Genomic DNA, 21,393 nt, shown 5'->3' with positions numbered 1-21,393 from the left:
ATCCCAGAATGCAATTCGCCGAAACATGGCGGCAGAGAAAACAAATATAAACTAAGGCCGTTTCTCAATACTCAAGTTAGCAAGTACGTACTTACTTACTTGAGAAGTACGCTGGGAGTATATACTTGTACGGGAGTACACAAGTATGTGGCTGTTTCTCAATACTCAAGTAAGCAAGTATGTATGTATTGTTCTGCTGTTTGAATGGTGGCTGGCGCCAAGTGCTGCACCTTCATTACCACCACCTACAGTGTTGATAAACGAACATATGAAATACTTAATACTAGAGTTGACGCAACTACATCCTTGAATACTTTGATGTTAAGAAACCGCACGTCTGCTTGCTCTTCTTTCAGTGCAGCTTGCATTAATGTAGTTACTTCACTGCCACCGTCTGGTGATAATTAATCCCTACAATATCCTTCTAGTCCAAATGTTCCTATTAGCAGTCTTTCTCGCCCCAAACAGTTATTGTTTGGACACACACAGCAATTTGTGTTAGTGTAATACAGTTTAATTCCTAAATTGCATTTACAATGTTTTTTTTTTTATTTTTTTTCTTCAATTCAATGCCAACTGAGGTTGTAAACTGATTTGTCACTGTTTTAGCATTGTTATGTACTATATAAGATTAATATATGACTGCAATATATTTTCTTTTAAATATTTTTATTCTGGTGCAGCAACAACACAGAGCAGAACATGTAAATGTTCATAAATGAGCGTGTCGCACACACACACACACACACACACACTTCATTAAAGTTTAGATCTCACCTATTTATTTCAGGAGTTTTTAATGTCCCACAGCTACATAATTGTGTCCCGCAATATCAACAGGACTCCAGCAGGACTACACAAAATGTCCCTCACATTTTGGGACTCAAACAGGATCAGGTCCTGCACAATAAAATTATTCCTGCAAGTGATTGTCTGGTCCTTAAATGTCCTTTGGGCCTGTAACTTCTGCATGGATCCTTCATATCCCCTTGTATAAAAATCCAGGTGCAGACAAATCAGCTATAAAAACTATCAGAAGACAATTTCCCCAGGGTATAACCTCACCAAAATGTAAGTGGTTCAGGGATTTATTGCAGGATTAAAATGCTATAATTCGTTTATATTTACAAAGTCTGGATAAAAGAAGCTTTTTCCAAAGAAAAAGAGAATGGCAACAATAGATGCAGGCAAAGCTGGAGCAGGTGGAGGAAGAGTTTGCTCGTGTTGGCAGCAGATGAGTCAGGACAAGAAGAACAAAGTCAGGTTGGTGAGGAGGAGAGATGTTTTACTTGATCTTTATCTTGCGAACTTACTGTTCTCCAAAGAACAAGCATGGCCAGCTTCTTGATTTATTCCTCCATTATTACTTCCTCTCTTTCTTCAAAGTCATGCAAGTTATGTGACTAGAAATTATGCATTTGAATGAATGGTGAATATTCGCCTTTGGACCGGACACGATAGTATGTACCTAATAAAGTGTCTTTTATGGCAATGACTTGCTCGGTCACCTTTGACTGAGACACTTTTATTCTTCGTTAATCTTGTTGATTGGTCAGTCTGAGATCTTCTTTATCTGTTTGACACTCAGTCTCTTAGAGCACATGGGACACACCGTCTCTGTCTCTAACAAACTGCAATAAAACAAAAAACTGTTCGGTATGAATGTGACAACAAGTAAAAAGACTCAAATCATGTAATACTTTGGGAAACACTTTCTGGCACTTTTTCATGGCTCTGTGGAAACAGAAATCAGATTGACAATTCCAATTTTCAAATCAATGTGTGTTACTCACAGAATGAATTGTGAGTGAAGAGCAGGAAATTCACAGTGAGGACACACAGACCAGTCTTCTTTCACCATGTGACGACCCTGACAAAAGGAAAAGGGCACAAAATCAAATCACCATTGTTATTTTCATAACCACATTCAGGTGATAAATAAAGTGCATTTGAGGTTTTCTACCGTGGCAACACAGTAGGGCAGCTTATTCTTGCAGGAACTACACATCAGTTCATTCTCTGGGAGCTGGAAGCCACAGAGGGGACAAGGAGCTGTTTCCTCCTCCAGCTCTGATGTATCTGGATGTCTGTGGGAAGTATTTAGAGGCAGTGTTAGTTAACATAGAGGATGAAGGAGTCAAAAGTACAGCTTTGAGGCACAGGAGGAGGAGGACATTTTGAAAAAGCAGGAGACGAAACACAAAAGTGGCACTGGTCACTCACCGAACCATAGCCTCAATCTTCTTCCTGCATTTTGTGTCGATCTCATTTCGATATTCTGGTCTCATCAGCATAACACCAAAGTTAAAGGCTGAGTTCTTCAATCCGGCACGGTGACATTCAATGACTGTTGATGTCAGAATGGGAACAACATCTACATACAAACGCACAAACACCAGTGAGTCAGAAGTGTGACATTCAAATGCATTTTCTTGTGAATGTCAAAATAAATGACTTACGCGCTGGAAATTTGCTGATATTGTTGCTGACACGCACAAGCATGCGCGCCCCTTTTAGGTGATCTCCCCTCTTTACGTAGATCTACACAAATACACACATTTACAAGAACATTAGCTCAGGTTAAGATAGGGAAGCTTAACATTTAACATTTACTCTAATGTGCTTCTCTAGCTGAAGAAAATTTCTACAGAAAAGCAACCTCTGTGCTGGCAGCGTATGACTGGATATGAAAGAGTGCGATATAAATACAGACCATTAAAGCTTTAACCATCGCTGAATTCACACATTTGTAACTGGAATTTACAATTATTTTTTAGATATATTGTACATAATTTGAGCTAGCAACAGCATTCACAAAACACATAGCATTCACATGACAAATAAGCAGATCATGGCAGTTTTGTTTGTGGATATTACATGGCAATAGACCTACGGTGCAACATGCAATGATATCTCATGACAAAGAAAGTCAGGTTGTCATTCACATAATGCTGGATTCCCTTCTGATTGGCTGTTTTTTAAACCATGCTCTGTTATATCTAACAGTTCTGTATCTACATCAGGGCAGTGATGTAAAGTTTTTGTCTTGGCACTTTACCGGTGTGTGTGAGCCCAAAGTGCCCAGCAGCAGTGCTGAGTAATTGCTTCATGTCAGTAATCAGCAAACGTGATTCTATTCATTTTGACCTTTTCATGACAAATGACTCTCACACAGTGACCTAACACGTCACAGGTGTGTGATTGAGCTCAACTGCTCTGACCTTCCCCAACAGGTAGGAGTGGAGGATCATAAGATCGGTGGCCATTTCAGCAGGGATATTTATCTTCTGGGCCTGCAGCTCCCTGTACGTGCTCAGCAGCAAATCATGGGCGTAACGGTAGTTTCCTGTAGGAATGACATTCAAATTAAAAATGCAGCTGGAGCCAGAAAAGCATGATTATAGTTGTACTGTTGTATTGTTATTTTGTTGCACAGCTGTTGCACAGTTTCTTGGTTATCGTTTGTGCAAATATGTTTGTACCTGCACACCGCTCTTCTGTGGCGATGATGATGGCGGTTTGAGATGCCTCCCTGTACTGCTGCAGCGCCATATAGAGACGGAACAAGTATTTGGCGTCCTGTGAAGATTAAATACATGAAATGACAAAGTGGTTTAATATTGACCAACATGTTCAGATCTTTAGAGTTTACCTTTTCCTCTATAACTGACTAACTGCATGAGAAATGTGAGAAAAAGTTTTTTCCCCCACATCAGTGAAAAGTCATGACAAATTAAACAATTTAGAGTCTAAAATGTTTGGGGGAAAGTTTAACAAAAGTCTCCACTTAATGGCTGCATCATGATTGGTGCACACAAATATTACAGCACATTAACAATATGGTGATCATTTTGTTAAACAGGTAACTGTATTAGGTGTGCTGTACTGTAAGTGTAAACACAGCACAGTATAGTTAACACAGTCAACAGAGTAAATGGTTGTGTTTAAAGGCAGAGCCCGTAATGTTGGATTTATTTATCTCTCACTTGTACTCCTTCACGTCTCTTACCTTGGGCATACCGTCACTCTCCCCTATCAGGTAATCTGTCAGCTGATTGGTCAAAGAGCCGTCTTTGGCCTGACCCACCTGAAGTATTCACAAACACATGAAATACAAATACATGAACAACTGTATGCTGAATATGAATACAAATACCATGTCCTCAGCTCTCACCATCTCAATAGCCATCTCCACTGCCAGGTCGTCTTCAGTGTTTGGACACTTGAGGAAATGTTTCAGGGCCTGAGGAAAACAGAAAGTCAGGAAACTCACAACTCACTGCATGAGTTGTGAAAACCGATAATAAAGCAAGCCCACTGCATTGTGTTTTGGAATTTCTTTCCCAGGAAATGTCCAACTACCTAATGTATGAAACATCACAAGGGAATCTACAGTCATGGGCAATACGTGAAAATCTGGCTCTACCATTGTTGTCGTATTTCACTTCAACATGTTTCCTTAATCTAGTATAGACAGTGCAGTCACAGCCTGCTCTCCTAGGCCTTTAACCTGGAACACTTTACAACAGGACATGAAGTTGTCCAGTTTGATTCCAACGATCTTTAAGGGCACTTGAAAAATCTCTGGAAACTTGACTCAGTTCCTCTTCTCCACTTGGCGCTCTGTCCGTAACTAATTATTGTTTGTTATTAAATTAAAAATAAAATAGAAACAGTTCTCTCTCTTGACAATGAGACCTTGTATCTCAATGAGACTAACTGTACATAAAGGTTACATTAAAAACGCTGTGTCTGTCACTCACTCACTCACTCACTCACTTGTTGACTAGATTAGCTCTGTAGCTCTCCTCCTTGACCTCACTAGTACGTCATTAATATGACAGCTGACCATTCTGGTATAAATGATAAAAGATTTGGAGCCGTTACCCTGCTGTACTGCCCACACTTCTGGAAGAACTTGCCGGCCTGCAGGTGTTTCTTCTCTCCCTCAAAGTAGACAGCAATGCTCTGATAATCTTCCTGTGTTGCCTCAGAGCCTGATGAACACACACAGGCAGTAATGCATTAATATTCACCTTAAAGACAATTTATCTGGAATTACACTGACAGAAAAATTAGATGACGAGTACATGCAGCTGGAAAATATGCCAGAAACACACACACACACATAAATGTTCCCACACAGACTGACCGATGATGTCTGCGTAGACCTCCACCTGTCCGTGCTGCTGTGCCACATCAAAAGCTTCATCTTTGCACTGAGACAGAACCAGGAAGCTGATGGCTGCGGCAAAGTCGTTCAACCGCAGGAAGAACCTGAGACACGACATAATTACAAAAACTCACTTGTTGCCGCTTCTCTAATGTGAGGATCTGTGACTGACATTACTGTTATCTGCATATATTTGGGTCCTGTGAATGTTGATTCTATTGTACTTACGATTTAATGCTATTTACACTTAATGCTACTATTACCACATCGTTTTATTGGATTTTTTATTGTGTTTTATTGTAATTTTACAGCTAGTGCACTCATTTTACTACCACTGACCTCTTCATACTTAATTTAAATGTAAAACGTCTGACATATTTTTAACTTTAATTTCAATAATAAAGTTTTTTTTTTTTATCTTCTATACTGCATATTATTTTGATGTGGTTGCTTATTTCTTGACATTGACTTATTATATCTATACACGTCAGGGCTCACTGCAGCTTGATGTTTTCTCATTTTCTTAATTTGTGGGATTTTATTCTCTATTCATTTTTTTCATTCTGAAAAGCTGTTTGTACTGATGCTTGAAAAGCGATACATGAATTGTTATCATTGTACATTATACGGTCAAGAGTCTATAATGTACAAAAAATAAGCCAGAGGGAAGAGCAATAAAAGGATGGTTTACATATTATTAAGTATGATTAATTGAAATGAAATAAAATGAAACATTATTTCAGAATATTTATCAGAAATTTAATTAGGTATGCAGGCATTCTTACATAAAACATCTACAAAGACTACCTGGCAACCATTTTTGCTCCGTCGATGCTCTGCGTCTCCCTGACAACGCGAACAGCCTCTTCTGGGTTGTTCAGGTGATCCAGCAGCACTCGGATCATGTTGTTCCAGTCTTTCGCACTCTCATAGGCCTGAGCTGCATTCTTATACCTGCATATATATACATTAAATCAGCTTTGCATTCATTGATTTTATGGTCTTCACTGGTGAGACATTTCAGGGTAAACACTTACTTGCCATCTGCCTCTTTGGCCTTGGCATACTGCAGGTGGATTTTTGGAGAGGAAACATGTGGGAGCAGCTCTCCTAACTTTGCCCTGATGATGTAATAACATTTAAAATAAATGGAAAGAATACAATAAGAAAGAAAGTAACTTGTGCTTATGTTTGCCTCACCAGTTCTTGCAACAAATGTAGGCAGAAGCAGCCTCATCGTAATACTGTCCTTTCTCATAGAGTTGAGCAGCTTCAGAAAATTGCTGCAAGAATTTAAAGAAGGGAACAGAAAAATTTGTGAAGAAAGAGATTCACGGTTCGAGATTAAAAGAGTTTATTGTCATATGTACAATAAGAAAAAACATTTCTCCTTGCAATGAAATTCTTTCTTTGTTGTCCATACAAAGGCCGAGTTAAAAGTAAAAAATAAACAGACCCTAACCCTAACCCTGCAATCTAAAGTAGATGTGCAAAAGAAATTTAATGTGCAAAACTGTAGTACGGGTCATGACGTAGGTGATACATGTCCATTATTATAACTCCTATCAGCTGTTTAGAAGAGGGAAAGAAGGAGTTCTTGAGTCTAGAGGTTCAAAATTTCACACTTCTGTACCTACGTCCTGAGAACGGAAGCCCCTTTACTGTCAAATTTGAAATCTCTTTTAAAGACTCACCTGTTCTCCTTGGCATTCGAAACAGTGTGAGTCTGTTGTTCTGCATTTTCTGTGTAAGATGTTGTGTCCCTTATGTTTTTATTGATTCGTTTTTACATCTGTTCATTTATTTATTTTTTTATTTTAAATTCTACTGTACAGCACTTTGGTCAACTGTTGTTGTTTTTTAAATGTGCTTTATAAATTGGATTGGACAGGATTGGATAGGTTATATTACTACTTTCCTATTTTAAACAAGTATATACTGCAGTTGTAGTATACCATGAGAAATAATGCTAAATATTGTACTAGAAAATGAACCAAAACAAGACATGCATACATAAAAGAAAATCAAACACCTTGTCAGATGCTCCTCAGACACTTGAAAACTCTCACATTAACACATCTGATCACTGTAATCTAGGGTCAGTCTCTCTACCTTCATGTTCTCCAGTATGGCTCCACATTCCTTCTTGAGGATTCTGCTTGGGTGTTGAATAACCTGTGCAACTCCTCTCCTGATGTCGCCCATCCTAATGGACATCCTGGCTACACCTGCTTGACACACCTTGTCATGCTCCTGGAACTACAGCGTGAGAGAAAGATGGTTGAAGGTGAGTTCAATAGAGGGAGGGAACCTTCAAGTATTCGATTCTATTCTAAAATGAAGAGCTATATCATCAGTGGTTATGTTTCCTATTCAAGAGCATTTCTTGTCTTACCGCTGCACATTGCACGATATGGCACTTACAGTATTATTGTGGGTTATGCCTTTTTCATAGTGTGTCAATGCGTTCACGTAGTCTCCACTACAAAGAGAGAAAAATAGAATGTGATACAGGGCAAATTGATCAAATATGCTGAATGGTATTCGATATGCACATACATACACTTACATAAAGTCCAAGTGGATAGCATATTCTTTGGATATAAAAGGAATCTGGTCTTCTGCTAGCCTCTCTGCTAACATGAGAGCATTGTCCCAGTGCAACAGGTCTCTCCTCATCTAAGGAAGGATGTATTTCACCAATTAAGTTACAGGAGGTAACAGATCAGGCACAATCAAAACTAGAAGATGTCAAACACACCTCCAGGGCAGCAGCTGGGCAGCTTGAGGACAGATACAGCGTCTCTGCCAGGTTGTAGTCACAAAGAAACATGGCCAAATGTCCTGCCAGTAAATTTCTTTCTTCTGTGCCCTGGACAGAGTGAGAAAAACCAAGACCAAGAGACAAAGAGACACAAGGAGAGGGGAATATGATTGTGTCAAAGTGAAAAGAGGCAGGAGTGTGTCACATACAGTATACTGTAAAAACAAACGTGTGTTTTGTACCTGGATACCCTGCAGTGACAGGACCATACCCACGTTGCCACTAATGCAGTAGACCCGGATGGCCAGATCAACCTCCATATGGATGAGACAGGCTTTACCTAACTCTGCCCAGTCTGTATCACTGCCTGCAGATTTACACAAGTCCCAGGCTTCATGAAACCTGCAGGAGAACAATATAATATATAATATAATATAATATAATATAATATAATATAATATAATATAATATAATATAATATAATATAATATAATATAATACAACATAACATAACATAACATGATATGATATGATATGATATGATATGATATGATAATATAATATAATATAATATAATATAATATAATATAATATAATAAACATGCATTACCAAAAAATGTACAATATATAAAGATATTAACACTAAGACTATAAAAGATGAGTTAAAATAGAATGTGTACATTATACACAGTTTTCAGAATATACACAGTATGGACTTGATATTTACAGTATAAATAAACAAAGGTTACACTACAATACAATAGAAAGTACTATACACTGTACTATCGACTGAACTGACCTCTTGAGCATGAGAGCCTGGCTCAGCTGTGTGCTGATCCCCAGGGGTAAATCTGTTGATGTACCGGTCTTCAGAAAAGAGTGTGTGCTCAGAGCCAGTTTGCCAGTCTTACCATCTCCTGTCTGACAAGTCAGTTCACCGTTGTGCAAGAGCAAAGGCTTCTGGGAATATAGAAGCGCAGTGCTGCCCACCAACACCACCTGAGGGCCTGAGGAGATAGAGTCAAAGAGTTGTTCCTCTGAGAACTTTGACATGTGTTTATATGTCTGTATGTCCATGGCCTCTTAAGTTACATGTAGAACGTATGGTGTTGTACATTTCTTCTGCTTTGGTGTTCTTATTTGGCATTATTTGGTTTTCATAGTTACGGAATAAAGAAAACTAAAATTGAAAAAACAGTTTTGTTAACTGAAATAAAAATAAAAACAAGAGTTTATAATGATAACTAACTGAATCTGAATTGTGTGTTCACAAAACGTATTAAAACCAGCGAACAAATATTAAGTGTTTTTATTTTTTTCTCTACCGGCAACTTTGAAAGGTTGTATTTGAGACACTTATCATCAACTCAAACTAATAAAAACTAAACTAAAACTAAGCATTTACAAAAAATAAAAACTGATAAAAACTAGCAAACCTGCTCTAAAAACAAATTAAAACGAATACATTTTAACAACAAAAAGTCGTAAACTTGTGTAGCATCTGAATATCCCACACCCCACTCTTTACCTCTAGTTGCATTGTTAGTTTCAGAACTCAAATGGTTTTAGTTTGTCAACTGTGGGCCAATTTTAAAACATTATTATAATAATAATAATGATAATGATAATGATAATGATAATGATAATGATAATAATAATAATAATAATAATAATAATATTTTATGTTCAATTTCTGCCAAATGAAAATTATTTTTACGTAAATTTTTTCACACTGGATCTTTATCCACGTGTTCTCCCCGTGTGTGCATGGGTTTTCTCCGGGTTCTCTGGCTTCTTCCCACAATCCAAAAACATGCAATATGGAGATTAGGTCAATTGGACACTCTAAATTGAATGTAGATGTGAGAGTGAGAGTGAATGGTTGTTTGTCTCTATATATGTCCCTTGATAGACTGGAGATCTGTCCAGGGTATACCCCGCCTATCGCTCTATGTCAGCTGAGATTGCCACAGTGCCCCCCACGAACCCTCTTGTGGAGGATAAAGCGGTAGAATATAGATGGATGGATCTTCACCTTTCACCTTAACCTTAGTCCATGCATCCGTGTCAAAACTTGAGATGAAATACTCTGACAGACCAGTACTTGCTGGTAAATATGTCACGATGCACAGTAGGTAAACTTTAGAGCAGTACAGTAAGAGTGTATGCGTGTCATGCTGTGGAATCTCATTACCATATATGGTGGATTTATGCAGGGCATAGGTGTAGACCTTGTCATTGTCATAAGCGACAAACACTCCTTTGTTGCCATGCCAGTTGTCCCACAGGACTCCTGTGACTGTGGGAGAGAAGCCGGGCAGCTCAAAGAACCAATCTTTGGACTGCAATGAATAGACACACACACACAAACACGCACAAACACAAAGAGAGGATTAGTAGTTTTTTTAAGAACCAGCGCACACTTATATGACTTTACTTAGTTTTGTTTTATTCAGTCAACATCCTTTTGTGGGTGCTTCAAAGAAACGTTCCAAAAATGTGTAAGAAACATCATCAATACTTATTCAGCATCATAAGGTTCAGTCGTATTTCTTTCATGAATTTCTCTAATAGTTTTATTGGCATTGAAAAAAGAATCTGCATCTTCCAATAGGGTGGAATCTAATTAAACAGAATTAGAATTCTGAATTAAAGGAATTAAAAACTATTGAATCTTATGGACTGAATGAAACCCAGAATCCAGGTCATTTTTTGTGATATATTAAATGCGATGAATGAATAAACTGAAATGAGATACTTGATCCTCTTCTGCTCATGCATCTGTTTATGAGTCTGATTGTCTCATTATCGATGGGAAAGTCTGGCTTTTTAATGTGACATTGAATAGTAAACCTTATCGTATGTGCACTGCACTTACATTTACAGGAGAGAAGAGGAAGCCACTGTTCTGATCGTCGGTGAAGACCAGCCATGTGCCGTTCAAGTCAGGGAAAACGCTCCTCACACCCGCAGAGTGACAGTAGCTGCTCGCAGTCTTCCAATTCTCCAGGAAGACACATTCTACATGACCTGACTGATAATGGATAATGAACAAGAACATTAATTAGCAAGAGACAATGTACTTAATACCCACAATTTTCAAAGATTACTGTGTTTTCAGAGAAAATTGAGATTCACATGATTAGCGACTAGTAATAATGATTATTATTATTATTATTGTTATAACACCTTTCAGAGAAATATAATCACAAAGTTCTTCACAAGAATACAAATTTAAAATAGGCAAAAACTTAAAAACAAAGCAATAAAAAAGGAAAAACAATAAATAATAATAAAAAAACTGATTCAATAAAATGTAAAAGGCAGAAAAACAGACAACCCACAAGATAAAACAGACATTAAAGCACTGGGTCTGTTTAAATAAGTGAGTCTATAATTGCTTTCTAATCTATAATTGCTTTTTGAAAACAGATATGAAAGCAGCTGATCATAAAACAAAAGGAAAAGTCTTCACACTCTTCACTGCTGTGAAAGAACGATCACCCTTAGTCGGGACTAAATGTGACTAAATGTGACCATAACATTAGTGGTGAGCAGATCTCAGTTTTTTTTTTGCTGGGTATATATGATTTTTATGTCCAGTCAGATTTTTATTCATCCATCGTCTGCAGAGCAGCATCACTATGTGTGTGTGTGCAGAGTGTGTGTGTGTGTGAGTCTTACATCAGTGCCGTAGTACAGGAAGTCAGCAGTGAGGGCGTGGCAGAGGATCCGACCTTTTCTCTCATCATCTGGAAACAACTTCATCTGATTCTTTTCCTCTTGGCATTTGCCTTCGATCTAAGAACACACACAGACTAATATTATTATACCCATGCTACACAATAACAGAGTGTTTATTTATAAGTAAATAAAAGAAAAGCAATGTACAGACACCAAAAGTCTCACCATATGCAGCTGCACTTTTCCCTCAAAGAGCGCTGCTGCGTAGACCGAGTTAAGGCACATGCGAGCTATTGTCCCCAAATACTCAAAGTCCTTTAGCTTGTTAAAACCTGCACGGTACACAAAATGCATCCAGTGAAACCTCTGCACAGATATTTTAATGACAAATTAAACACTACACTTAATATTTAAAGACACGTACCTGGTTCATGATCTACCAAAGCATAGAACCAGGCTCTGTTGTTCATCCCCACAGCGACATGATACGGGCCGACTGCAATGAAAGTGGGTTCCACGTCCACTTCTATGGCCACAGGAGTCTCCTGAAGAACACAGGACATCAGAGAGAATGCTGTATTCTATCAAAGTATTGGAGAAACACAACTGCCTTTCATACTCTATATTCTCACCATTTTAATAACTCTTATTTTGAACAGATGCAGCTGTCTAAGGTTCCGCATGTTGGTGAACTTGTTGGTACAGCTTGTGCGGCCTTGATAACTTTTCCTCGTTATAAACACATATTCATTCCTCTCTACAAGAATTACTTTGAGCTTTACTGTGCGTGTGTGTGTGTGTGTGTGTGTGTGTGTGGACTCACCCCTTCCACCTGGTTGGAGACAGTGACCTCCAGCAGAGAGGTGAGGTACGCCACACGGGTACCAAAGCTGTCAACCAGGACGGGAAGCTTGGTCAGGAAGACATGAAGTGTCCCTTTCTGTGTGGAGACAGCCAACAGCTGGCCGTCGTGTGTCCAGCTCAGCTGGTCCAGACTTGTCTCCTCGTCAAAGTGAACAACGTTGCTCATATCTTTGAGCTCAGACAGCTCGTGGAGTTTTATGCTGTAACAAGACAAAACGTGGCTTGAATTTCCCATGCTCATAAACAAGCGCTTATGAGTTTTGTTGTTTCATCTCTTTTGAAAGTCGGTGTGTACCTGTTGTCCCCACAGGACGCAGCCTTGTTTAACGTTGGCGAGATAGTCACACTGTTAAGACTATTTTTATGGTTACGAGCCTGGTACAGCTCCTCCCCAATCTTGTTGATGTGAGTGGAGATAACCACAAAGTATCCATGGGAGAATCCAAGGAGAATATATCCATCGCCATACCTGAAAGTGACAACGACGGAAAGAGAACTCATTTTAATACATTTATCTCACTGTCACCATTCAATATCTGTGCCTGTTGGTATGTGTACGTGTGCATACCAGTGATATGACACGATGTTTCCATAGTGACGCTGGAAGGTCAGTTCTATTCGGTTATCAGGGTCATTGACGCTGAAAAGCATCAAAATCTTCTTGTCCACAGACACACTCACCTGAGGGTGATATAGTTGATGTAAAGATAAAACAAAGACCCCTCAAATATCTGCCAGTATGTGGAATTCATTTATCTTTCCTTATGAAGACAGTACAGAGGTGAATATTTATGGAGAACGTGAAGATATTGTACAAAACACCCATGAGAATGATGTGGCTTGTGAAAGGCAGTTGGAAAATAGCAGAGCACTTACAATGGTGTCTTCTTTCGTCGACATTTCATCCATCTTCATTAGGGAAAAATGAATTTCAGACGGCCTGCCGCCAAGTGTTGTCTAGCAATAGGAGACATAAATCAGATCACTCATTTCTGTGCATCAATAACTTGATGTATAAACGTCAGTGTCACAGTTAAGGCTGATAGCAATGTTCCCTGCACACTACCTGCCTGACTGTGTCTCCCTCATGAGTGCTGATGCTCAGTGTGTTATCATCACCTCCGAGAGCCAGAAGATTTTGAGGACTCCAGCAGCCACAAGTGATCTTTTTTCTGTGTATACCAAATACTGAGATCTTGCGCAAAGTTTGCTGATTGTAGATCAGCAGGTTTCCTTTGACTGTTCCAACTGCCAACAGCGGGCTGGTCTTTGACCACAAGATGAACGACATTCGATCTCTGTTGCAACACACAGCGATTCATTATTATGTGCTTGTATGCAAATGTGATAGTGACACAGAGCATTTTGGCTGCTTTTTCCATGACTATGTTACGCACGGTATATACAGAGGCTATAAGAATGTGCAATATAGAGTGTCGTATGTCCTTTTTTTCAGCACAACCTAGGCAATGATGAAAAAGAAAGTTTCTTGAGCAAAAACTACTCAAAATTGGATTGAATTTGTGAAATTTTGAAATAAGTCACAGTTCAAAATTCACTAGGCTCGTTTTTATGAACAAATGGAAAAGAAAAACGGTTTATTTTGTGACTTCTGCACAATTATTACTACTTTATATCAATAGTAAAAGTGCGATATAACGTGAATCATAACTTTGACTCAAAAAACACACAAGATGAAAAAAAAACAAATTCTTTTTTGAAAACCTGAATATGTGACTTTATAAACACACACCCAGGATGTCCATATAAGGAGTTGTGTATTATTCCAATGGCAAATTACCATAGGTACACCTGCGGCAAACGTCCCCCTATTTTGGAATTGTGATGATTTCATACCTCATGCCACTGTCTATGTGGTACGTTCTATTCACACTGGCATCCCAAAGGTAGATGAACCTGGATTTCGCAGCTATCACAGCTAAAACATCTCCATCCTGATCCCAGTCCATACCCACACAGTGTCTAGGGCAAGAAGGAGAAAGAATAGGAACAAGTTGCCAACTATTTTTGAACAGTGAAAAAGTCAGAGCTAAAACTATAGTATGCTCTCACACTTACCCAGGAAGTTTGAGTTCAGTCCGCTTGAGTCCATGTCGATTGAATATTTTCACCGAGTTGTCCTGTCTGTGTTAAAAATGTGATGAAAGTTTTAGCTTCTTGTGTGAAAGGAAACAGGAAAATAATTGGACATTTTTATGAACAGTTCACTCACCCAGCCACAGCAATGTAATTACCAATGGTGTCCTGCCACTTACACAGGAGGCTAGAACCTGCCCAGGCTTTGTCAGAGAGATTGAAAACATTCTGTGAACACAAATGTACTTTTAAGTATGTTTAATTTGGAAGAAAAAGTAAAATTGAAAGGAATACAAATTTGTCTCTTCTCATCATACCCAAGGGCATCATATAAAAACTTTATTTCAGCGCTACGTTAAGATAAATCACACACGCACACAAAGTGATTGCTGTGACTTGTTTGTCCAAACAGAATGCTGTAAATACATGGTGGTGCAAGATGGTCGCCTCCTTTAAGCTCCTTCAGCAGCTTGAACATGCTCGTGAAAGTTTGTCTGAAAAAAACTGAAAATGCTACGTCCACTTTTTAACAATTTTTGGAAATATATTTATTCTCCCATTGGAAACGAATGGAGACAGAAACTGTGCATGATCTGCCTTGCAGAGATCAAAGGCCTATGAAATTCCCTATCATGGTAACTATGGCAACCCAGATCAGAATCCTGGGTTAAAAAAGCAGCGCACAGCTGTGGGCACACCCGACACACACAGGATCAGCGCTGCTCGCAGCTTTAATGCAGCTTTAATGCAGCTTTAATGGGAGTTTTATTCACTTTCTGGTGATAAACTCTCCTGAATGATACACACTTGACCTTTAAATCATTAAGCTTGACTCCACCTGGTACTGGTACTTACTGTCATCATGTCTGTCTCATCAAGTCCCCCCATATTTACGTTACGTTCTAATTTGTCAGTAAATTTTTTTGTCATTTACTTTTATTTGGCAATACACATCTTGTCTCATTTCAGGTGTCTTCACATGCTGCCCTCCTGTGTTTAACCGACTCTTGCACCTGCCCTAATGTGTCCCACCTGTCTCCTCTCACCCCTAGTGATTGCTGCCAGTTTGTATTTGTCCTTCGTGTCCTGGCATTTCTGGTTTTGACTTACATTCTGCCATTTGACCACACTTTTTGGCTGTCTAAAGTGGGGTCCCTGTGCTTTGTACCTTTGTTTGTACAATAAATGAGATGTTTTGGGTTCAACCCGTGAAACCTCTGATACCTTCATTCTTCTTTGGTGTCTTTTTTTTACGTCTATAGGCATCCGTAAAGTTGCATCACTAGCTTGTTCCACGCTCACCTTAACACTCTTCTTCAAATACTTTTAGGTAGGACGTTAATGTTAGCATTCATTATTCATGACTTGCCTTTCATGTTTTCCTTTCTTTTTTAAGCATTCCTTTAATGTGAGCATGTGTCAAATTTGCAGCGCTCCTTCACACATCTGCTGTACATGCAAACTACACAGAGTGTGTCATCAGAGAACCAGAGCCTGCCATGAATCATTGGAAGGAGAGCGAAGTGACGCGACATCATGATGCAGACTGGATAGTGAGTGGTTAAGATATGATAAAGATGAAGAGATTGTATGTCATAGGTCAGTGATTCTCAATTTCTTTACAGCAAATACCACCTGAGAAAATATTGAGCTCTTGAAGTAACATCATTTCCACCAGCGTTAAAATACAGTGGTGTAAATAGGTCGCCCAAAGTCAGCTACAGACTTTTCACAGGAGGCGGATTTATTCCCAAGAAGATAATTTGCATCATTATCCTCCTCTTCCTCACATAAACTTTACACACTGGTATAGTGAAATTAGAACAAGATGGAGCAAGATATAAGGTGAATCTAATTATTATTATTATTATTATTATTATTATTATTATTATTTGTTATTAGCTAAATCTTCTATGCATTTCGGTCAAAATTCTAAAAAAATATTTTATTCTACAGAGTCCTACCAGAGGAAGCTCGCGTACCACTGGTGGTACATATACCACAGTTTGAGAACCATGGCTGTAGGGTATATTCATAACACATAAACATTTGACTTTTAACAGGACCAAAGTTAATCACAGATCTTTGAATGCCAATTGAATCATGGCATACCTTATTCTTATACCTATCTCTGTGTATTGAACTTTATATGAATATCCATATTCATATAAACTACCTCAGTGTCAATTCTACCGTAGATTGTCCTGCCGCCATAGATCCAGTAGACGGCAGCCTTGTACAATGTTATGGTTTTCTTTTGCACAGTCACAGTCTTCCCCATAGCTGCCCTGTCTTATATCATTTTTTCCATTGTCCTGTGCATCGGCAATCAGGGATGTATTTTTTTTTAAGATCAGCATCAGGAATAAATCAAGGTCAGTGGTGCCTTCTCTTGTGTCTCATTGACAGAAGGCCAAATAGTGCAGGGTGACACAGCGCCTTCTGTCCTTTCTCATATATTGATAGAAGGATGACAGCTTACAGCCCTGGGAGCCAGGATGAAATGCCAGCTGTGTGACACCAATATTCCTCACAGCGCTCTCTGGCATGCTGAAGCAGAAAACACCCTGCTGACTCAGACCTCATTACGATGCACTGAAGGGAGCGGCCGCTTCCAAGCTAAATGGTAGAATTAGGGCAGAGAAATGAAAAATGAATGTGAAACAGCGAGACAATGAACCCCAAGTGTGTAGAGCAGCTGCAATGTTTTTGCAGAGTGTGGTACATTTGCTTCAATGATAAAAAAAATAAATGATGTTCACAGTTTAACTGGGTATATTTTCCTGACCCTGAGGTTACGCCTTGTGGAAATTGGCTTCTTTTTTAATAGTATAAGGTGCAGTGTGTAACATTCGGGAGGGTTTATCGAAATTGAAAACAAGTGAAAACAACTATTAAAATAACACATTTAAGCCATCAATCAATTCACTTCATAATTTCAAAATCACAACTATTAAAAAAACAGTTGAAACTCTCATTCTGTGCCCACTTTTGAGAAGCTATAGGGGGTTGAGCAGAATATGGCAACGTGGGGCCCAAATATGAATGAGAGTGAAGGCTGTCATGAGGAGCCTTTGAATATTTGAATCGATCCAGGCTGTGCCTGTTACACTCACTGTGGCTCAGCACAATAACCTGTTCAACATGTTATTATGAATTTATCAAGTGAATGAATGACTTGTGAAACCAAACAGTACATTATGATCCCAGGTTTAATTTAAATTGATCTTTTTAAGTAAAATCAAGGGAGACAAATGATTGATAGCTGACATCTAAATCTTGGACATCATTTGATACACACTTTATCTTTATTATTTATTATTTGTACCATCAAATCAGTTTGTAACATATCGTGTTTGCACGTACTGTAAGTAGAGCTGCAACTAACGATTATATTATACAAACCTGAAAATGATAACGTTCCCAAATGTCTCGTTTTGTCCACAAACCAAAATGATTCAGTTTTAATGATTTCTTTGTTATATGGTGCAAGGAAACCAGAAAATATTCACATACTACATCGGAAATCTAGTTTTAATAATGAAAAAACCCTCAAACCGATCAATCCATTATCAAAAAAGTTGATGATTCATTTAATAATCGCTTAATAATAGATTAATTGTTTCAGCCCTAGCTGGAAGGTATTTTTTTAGACTGTCACTTATATGAATTATATATAATTGCACTTCATTGTTCATGTGCAAAAAATAAAATAAAAACATTAACCTTAGAAACAGCTGAAAATGTTCTTTAGGTAAGGGGTTTGTTTTATGGAGGCTGTCATCTTGAGCCACAGCTGCTCCAAAAACATAACGCAAATGTAGGTGAAATGTGTTGCTGGTATAAAACCAACAACGAAGGAGGAGGAAACGGCACAGAGAGCGACTGAGTAGAAGGAGTTGTGAAAGAGTCTCACTTCAAACACTCACAAAAACGTGGTCTGTGAGAAAATGAGGCTACCTCGCTCATTTTTTTTCTCAGTCTTCTTTGTTGTACTGTCTGTATATTTTGTTTTGTAGCTTTATTCTTATTGATTTGCTTGGGTTGTTGTTCTGCTTTGACTTTGTCTGTATGTGCTGCAGAACAGGAACATTTTTTTAACTGAGCCAGGCCAGTTTTACTGTATTTTCCTGCCCCATAGTAAAATGAGGGGAAAAAAAGACGTCTTTGAGAAACGTGCTTGGCTCTCAGCTCCACCCAGTGTCATCATGCTCAAACCATTCTTGAGATAGATTACAAATTAAGTTAAAAAAGTAGAATGATACGACCTGGAATGTCCATCTACTTGCTTACCAACCACCAGCTGCCTTCAACCCTGCAGAGATGTAGGTCTGAAATATATAAAAACAATTATTTTCAAATACAAATGCACCACAAATAAAAAAAAACCCTCCTGAATCCTACATATAATCTCAGCATGCTTCACTGTGTGTGGCTGAAACAGCCTTATGACCTAGTCCTCTTATGGCCACATACTACCAAACCTTCTGTTTTAATATGTCTTACTTTTGTCTCACCTCATAGACTTCAATGAAACATGTGAGAAAGGTAGGTAGACTTATTTACTTCTTAATGTGAGAGATTTCCAGTTTGACACTTCAACTTTGACAAATAATATCGTGTGTGCCCAGCAACAGGTGGATTAGGATATCATCATCATCATCATCATCAGTCACATGACCGATCGGAATGTTCAAATTACATCATCAATGACTTGCCTGTAACCAGCATTTGGCATCGAAACCTGCCAGAGAGCCACCTACATTGATGCGAAACAACAAATCCTCCTGGAGTGAGTCAACAAGTCTCCCTGGAGACCTACTGACGACCAGCGTCCAGAGATTGAGCGAGGCCCTCGCTAAAGGACAGGAGGAGATCAAAGTTTTGATAGGGGAGCTTTGAAACAGCAAGTTTAACCGCTCCAGAGAAATGAGAGCCAGCTCCAGGCAGAGCTGAAAAGATGCATGAAGGAGAGGCAGACTTTCATCCAGGCCTACTGACTGACAAAACCAGTCAGCTGGAGAGCGGTGAGGCACGGTGAATATCTGCATGGAGCAGGAGTCGGCTCAGAGGGGATAACATCTGGAGGAGGAAGAATCAGGAGATTGAGAAGCAGAGAGATGCCAAGAGGTGGCTATAGAGGGTGGTAAAATGGAAGGTGGCAGAAACCAGAGCAAACAGTGGAAATAAAAGCTGCTGAAAATGATTGCAAGTGTGAAGGAGTTGGCTTTGAGAGAAAATGTTTGGAGGAGGAAAGTGCAGCAGATGGAAAAACAAAACCAGAGGTGCTGAGGTGGCATAGGAAGGGAAAACACTGGTGGGTGATGGAAAACCAGGAGCATGGTTCAAGTAGGTAGCCAGATTTTTTTCAAAATACAGAAATAAGACACTGCACTTATACCCGGTGTTCATGCACTAACACATAGACATACATACCTATCCCACTGTTTTACTTTTATAAACACTAAACCTATTTATTTCATGTCAACATCAGGCAGTGGTTGAAAGTGAAAGTGTGTCTGCATTAGAGCATCAGTGAAGAATTATCACATGATGAGAGGAGACGACTGGGCGATAACAACCATAAAATCAATATATAGAGCTCCCAGTATAGCTAACATCATCTAATCCCATCATTCAAGTGCATCAGATCACAAAACAACAAAACGTCTCAATTACAAGGAGCGGACACATGTATACAGAAATGTAAAATGTAGAAAAAATATCAGGAATTTTAACACAAGGAAATAGAATACAAATGGCACCTGTGTGTTTCTCTGAAATTGCTATATGGCTGTGAGCACTTATCACAGAGGAACAGTATTTGTATTTTATATCTAAATGTGATAGTTAAATAAAAAATAGAACAATGTAACGATGAGCTGATATAAAAAGCTTTCACTAATGGTAACACACCTGAAATTATTGTGGAAAAAAGGCACCTTCAAAGGTCCACATGCTGGCATGCTATTGAGACGCTACAGAAAAACTGTCGAGTCATTGCACTCAACACTGCTGCAGCTGCTGCCTTTAAAGGCTACATCACCCCAGAATGAGCCTTTTATATTGATATGTGGACATGGGTCAGCTTTATAAAGGCTGCCATTCTGAATCACCTTGTTTTTACAACAGTCCACAGGGAATAAACTTAACATCTTTTGAATTTTGTCACTAACTGAAGGCTATAAAATAATATCTCTGACCTGAGAATTTAAATTAAATGTACGTCAACATAATGAAGCTTAGTACAAGCGAAAGAGTTGGCAATATCGGTGTCTCTTGTGGTTTTATGATTTAGTTAAGGGTGTTGAATCGGTCAGTTCAGCACTTTCTGTCTTACCCTTGTTCCTGTCCGATAAAATGCACCCAGGTGCTGTTGAAGCAGCGAGACAAGGACACCAGCATCATTCTTCATTTTCACCATAAGCCATTTCTTACAGCTGGCTATGATTTAAAGCTTCTCCTGCAAATAAATATCAGAGTGAATCAGTTGGCTACTGGCCGCTGTCTCAGGGTTAAGTTGAGAGCATTCCCCCATCTCACACTTGGTGAACACTGCAGCCCACTGCTGCAGTGTTTCAGACCGTTGCTTTTAAAAGTTAGAGCTTGTGCCCTCAAGAGTAATGAGGATTCATATTAACCTCCGGGCCTTGAAAATGGATTCGGAGCATTACGACCACAAGCTTTTGAAATGGCCACTGGTGGAGCTCCTCTTATTCTGAAAGTACAGATACAGTAAGAGCTGAATGCAAACAAGATACTTGCAAAAACACCTGTACCATAAACATGAGTCAGCTGTTATTGGTAAACT

General features: G+C 38.9%; 1 protein-coding gene across 1 annotated transcript; it reads right to left on the bottom strand.

The window, feature by feature from the left end:
• Positions 1 to 1,552: 1,552 nt before the first annotated feature.
• LOC122771532 (WD repeat-containing protein 19-like) lies at positions 1,553 to 14,489 on the bottom strand. The gene is made up of 31 exons (XM_044029155.1): positions 14,343 to 14,489; positions 13,552 to 13,783; positions 13,362 to 13,442; positions 13,054 to 13,166; positions 12,781 to 12,954; positions 12,445 to 12,685; positions 12,046 to 12,166; positions 11,847 to 11,953; positions 11,622 to 11,738; positions 10,816 to 10,971; positions 10,132 to 10,279; positions 8,737 to 8,944; positions 8,180 to 8,339; positions 7,935 to 8,045; positions 7,743 to 7,852; positions 7,598 to 7,655; positions 7,286 to 7,426; positions 6,374 to 6,456; positions 6,211 to 6,294; positions 5,981 to 6,127; positions 5,153 to 5,277; positions 4,888 to 4,997; positions 4,175 to 4,243; positions 4,010 to 4,087; positions 3,483 to 3,579; positions 3,222 to 3,346; positions 2,460 to 2,541; positions 2,224 to 2,374; positions 1,964 to 2,087; positions 1,794 to 1,870; positions 1,553 to 1,631 (listed from the first exon to the last, which is right to left on the bottom strand). Exons 1-31 carry the CDS (start codon positions 14,453 to 14,455, stop codon positions 1,553 to 1,555), a joined length of 3,822 nt encoding a protein of 1,273 aa, XP_043885090.1. The 5' UTR covers positions 14,456 to 14,489.
• Positions 14,490 to 21,393: the final 6,904 nt, after the last annotated feature.

This window comes from Solea senegalensis, linkage group LG6 (genome assembly GCF_019176455.1).
Source record: "Solea senegalensis isolate Sse05_10M linkage group LG6, IFAPA_SoseM_1, whole genome shotgun sequence".
Lineage (NCBI taxonomy): Eukaryota > Metazoa > Chordata > Actinopteri > Pleuronectiformes > Soleidae > Solea > Solea senegalensis.
Note: the sequence above shows the minus strand (reverse complement) of the source record. Positions and strands in the feature narration are given on the sequence as shown.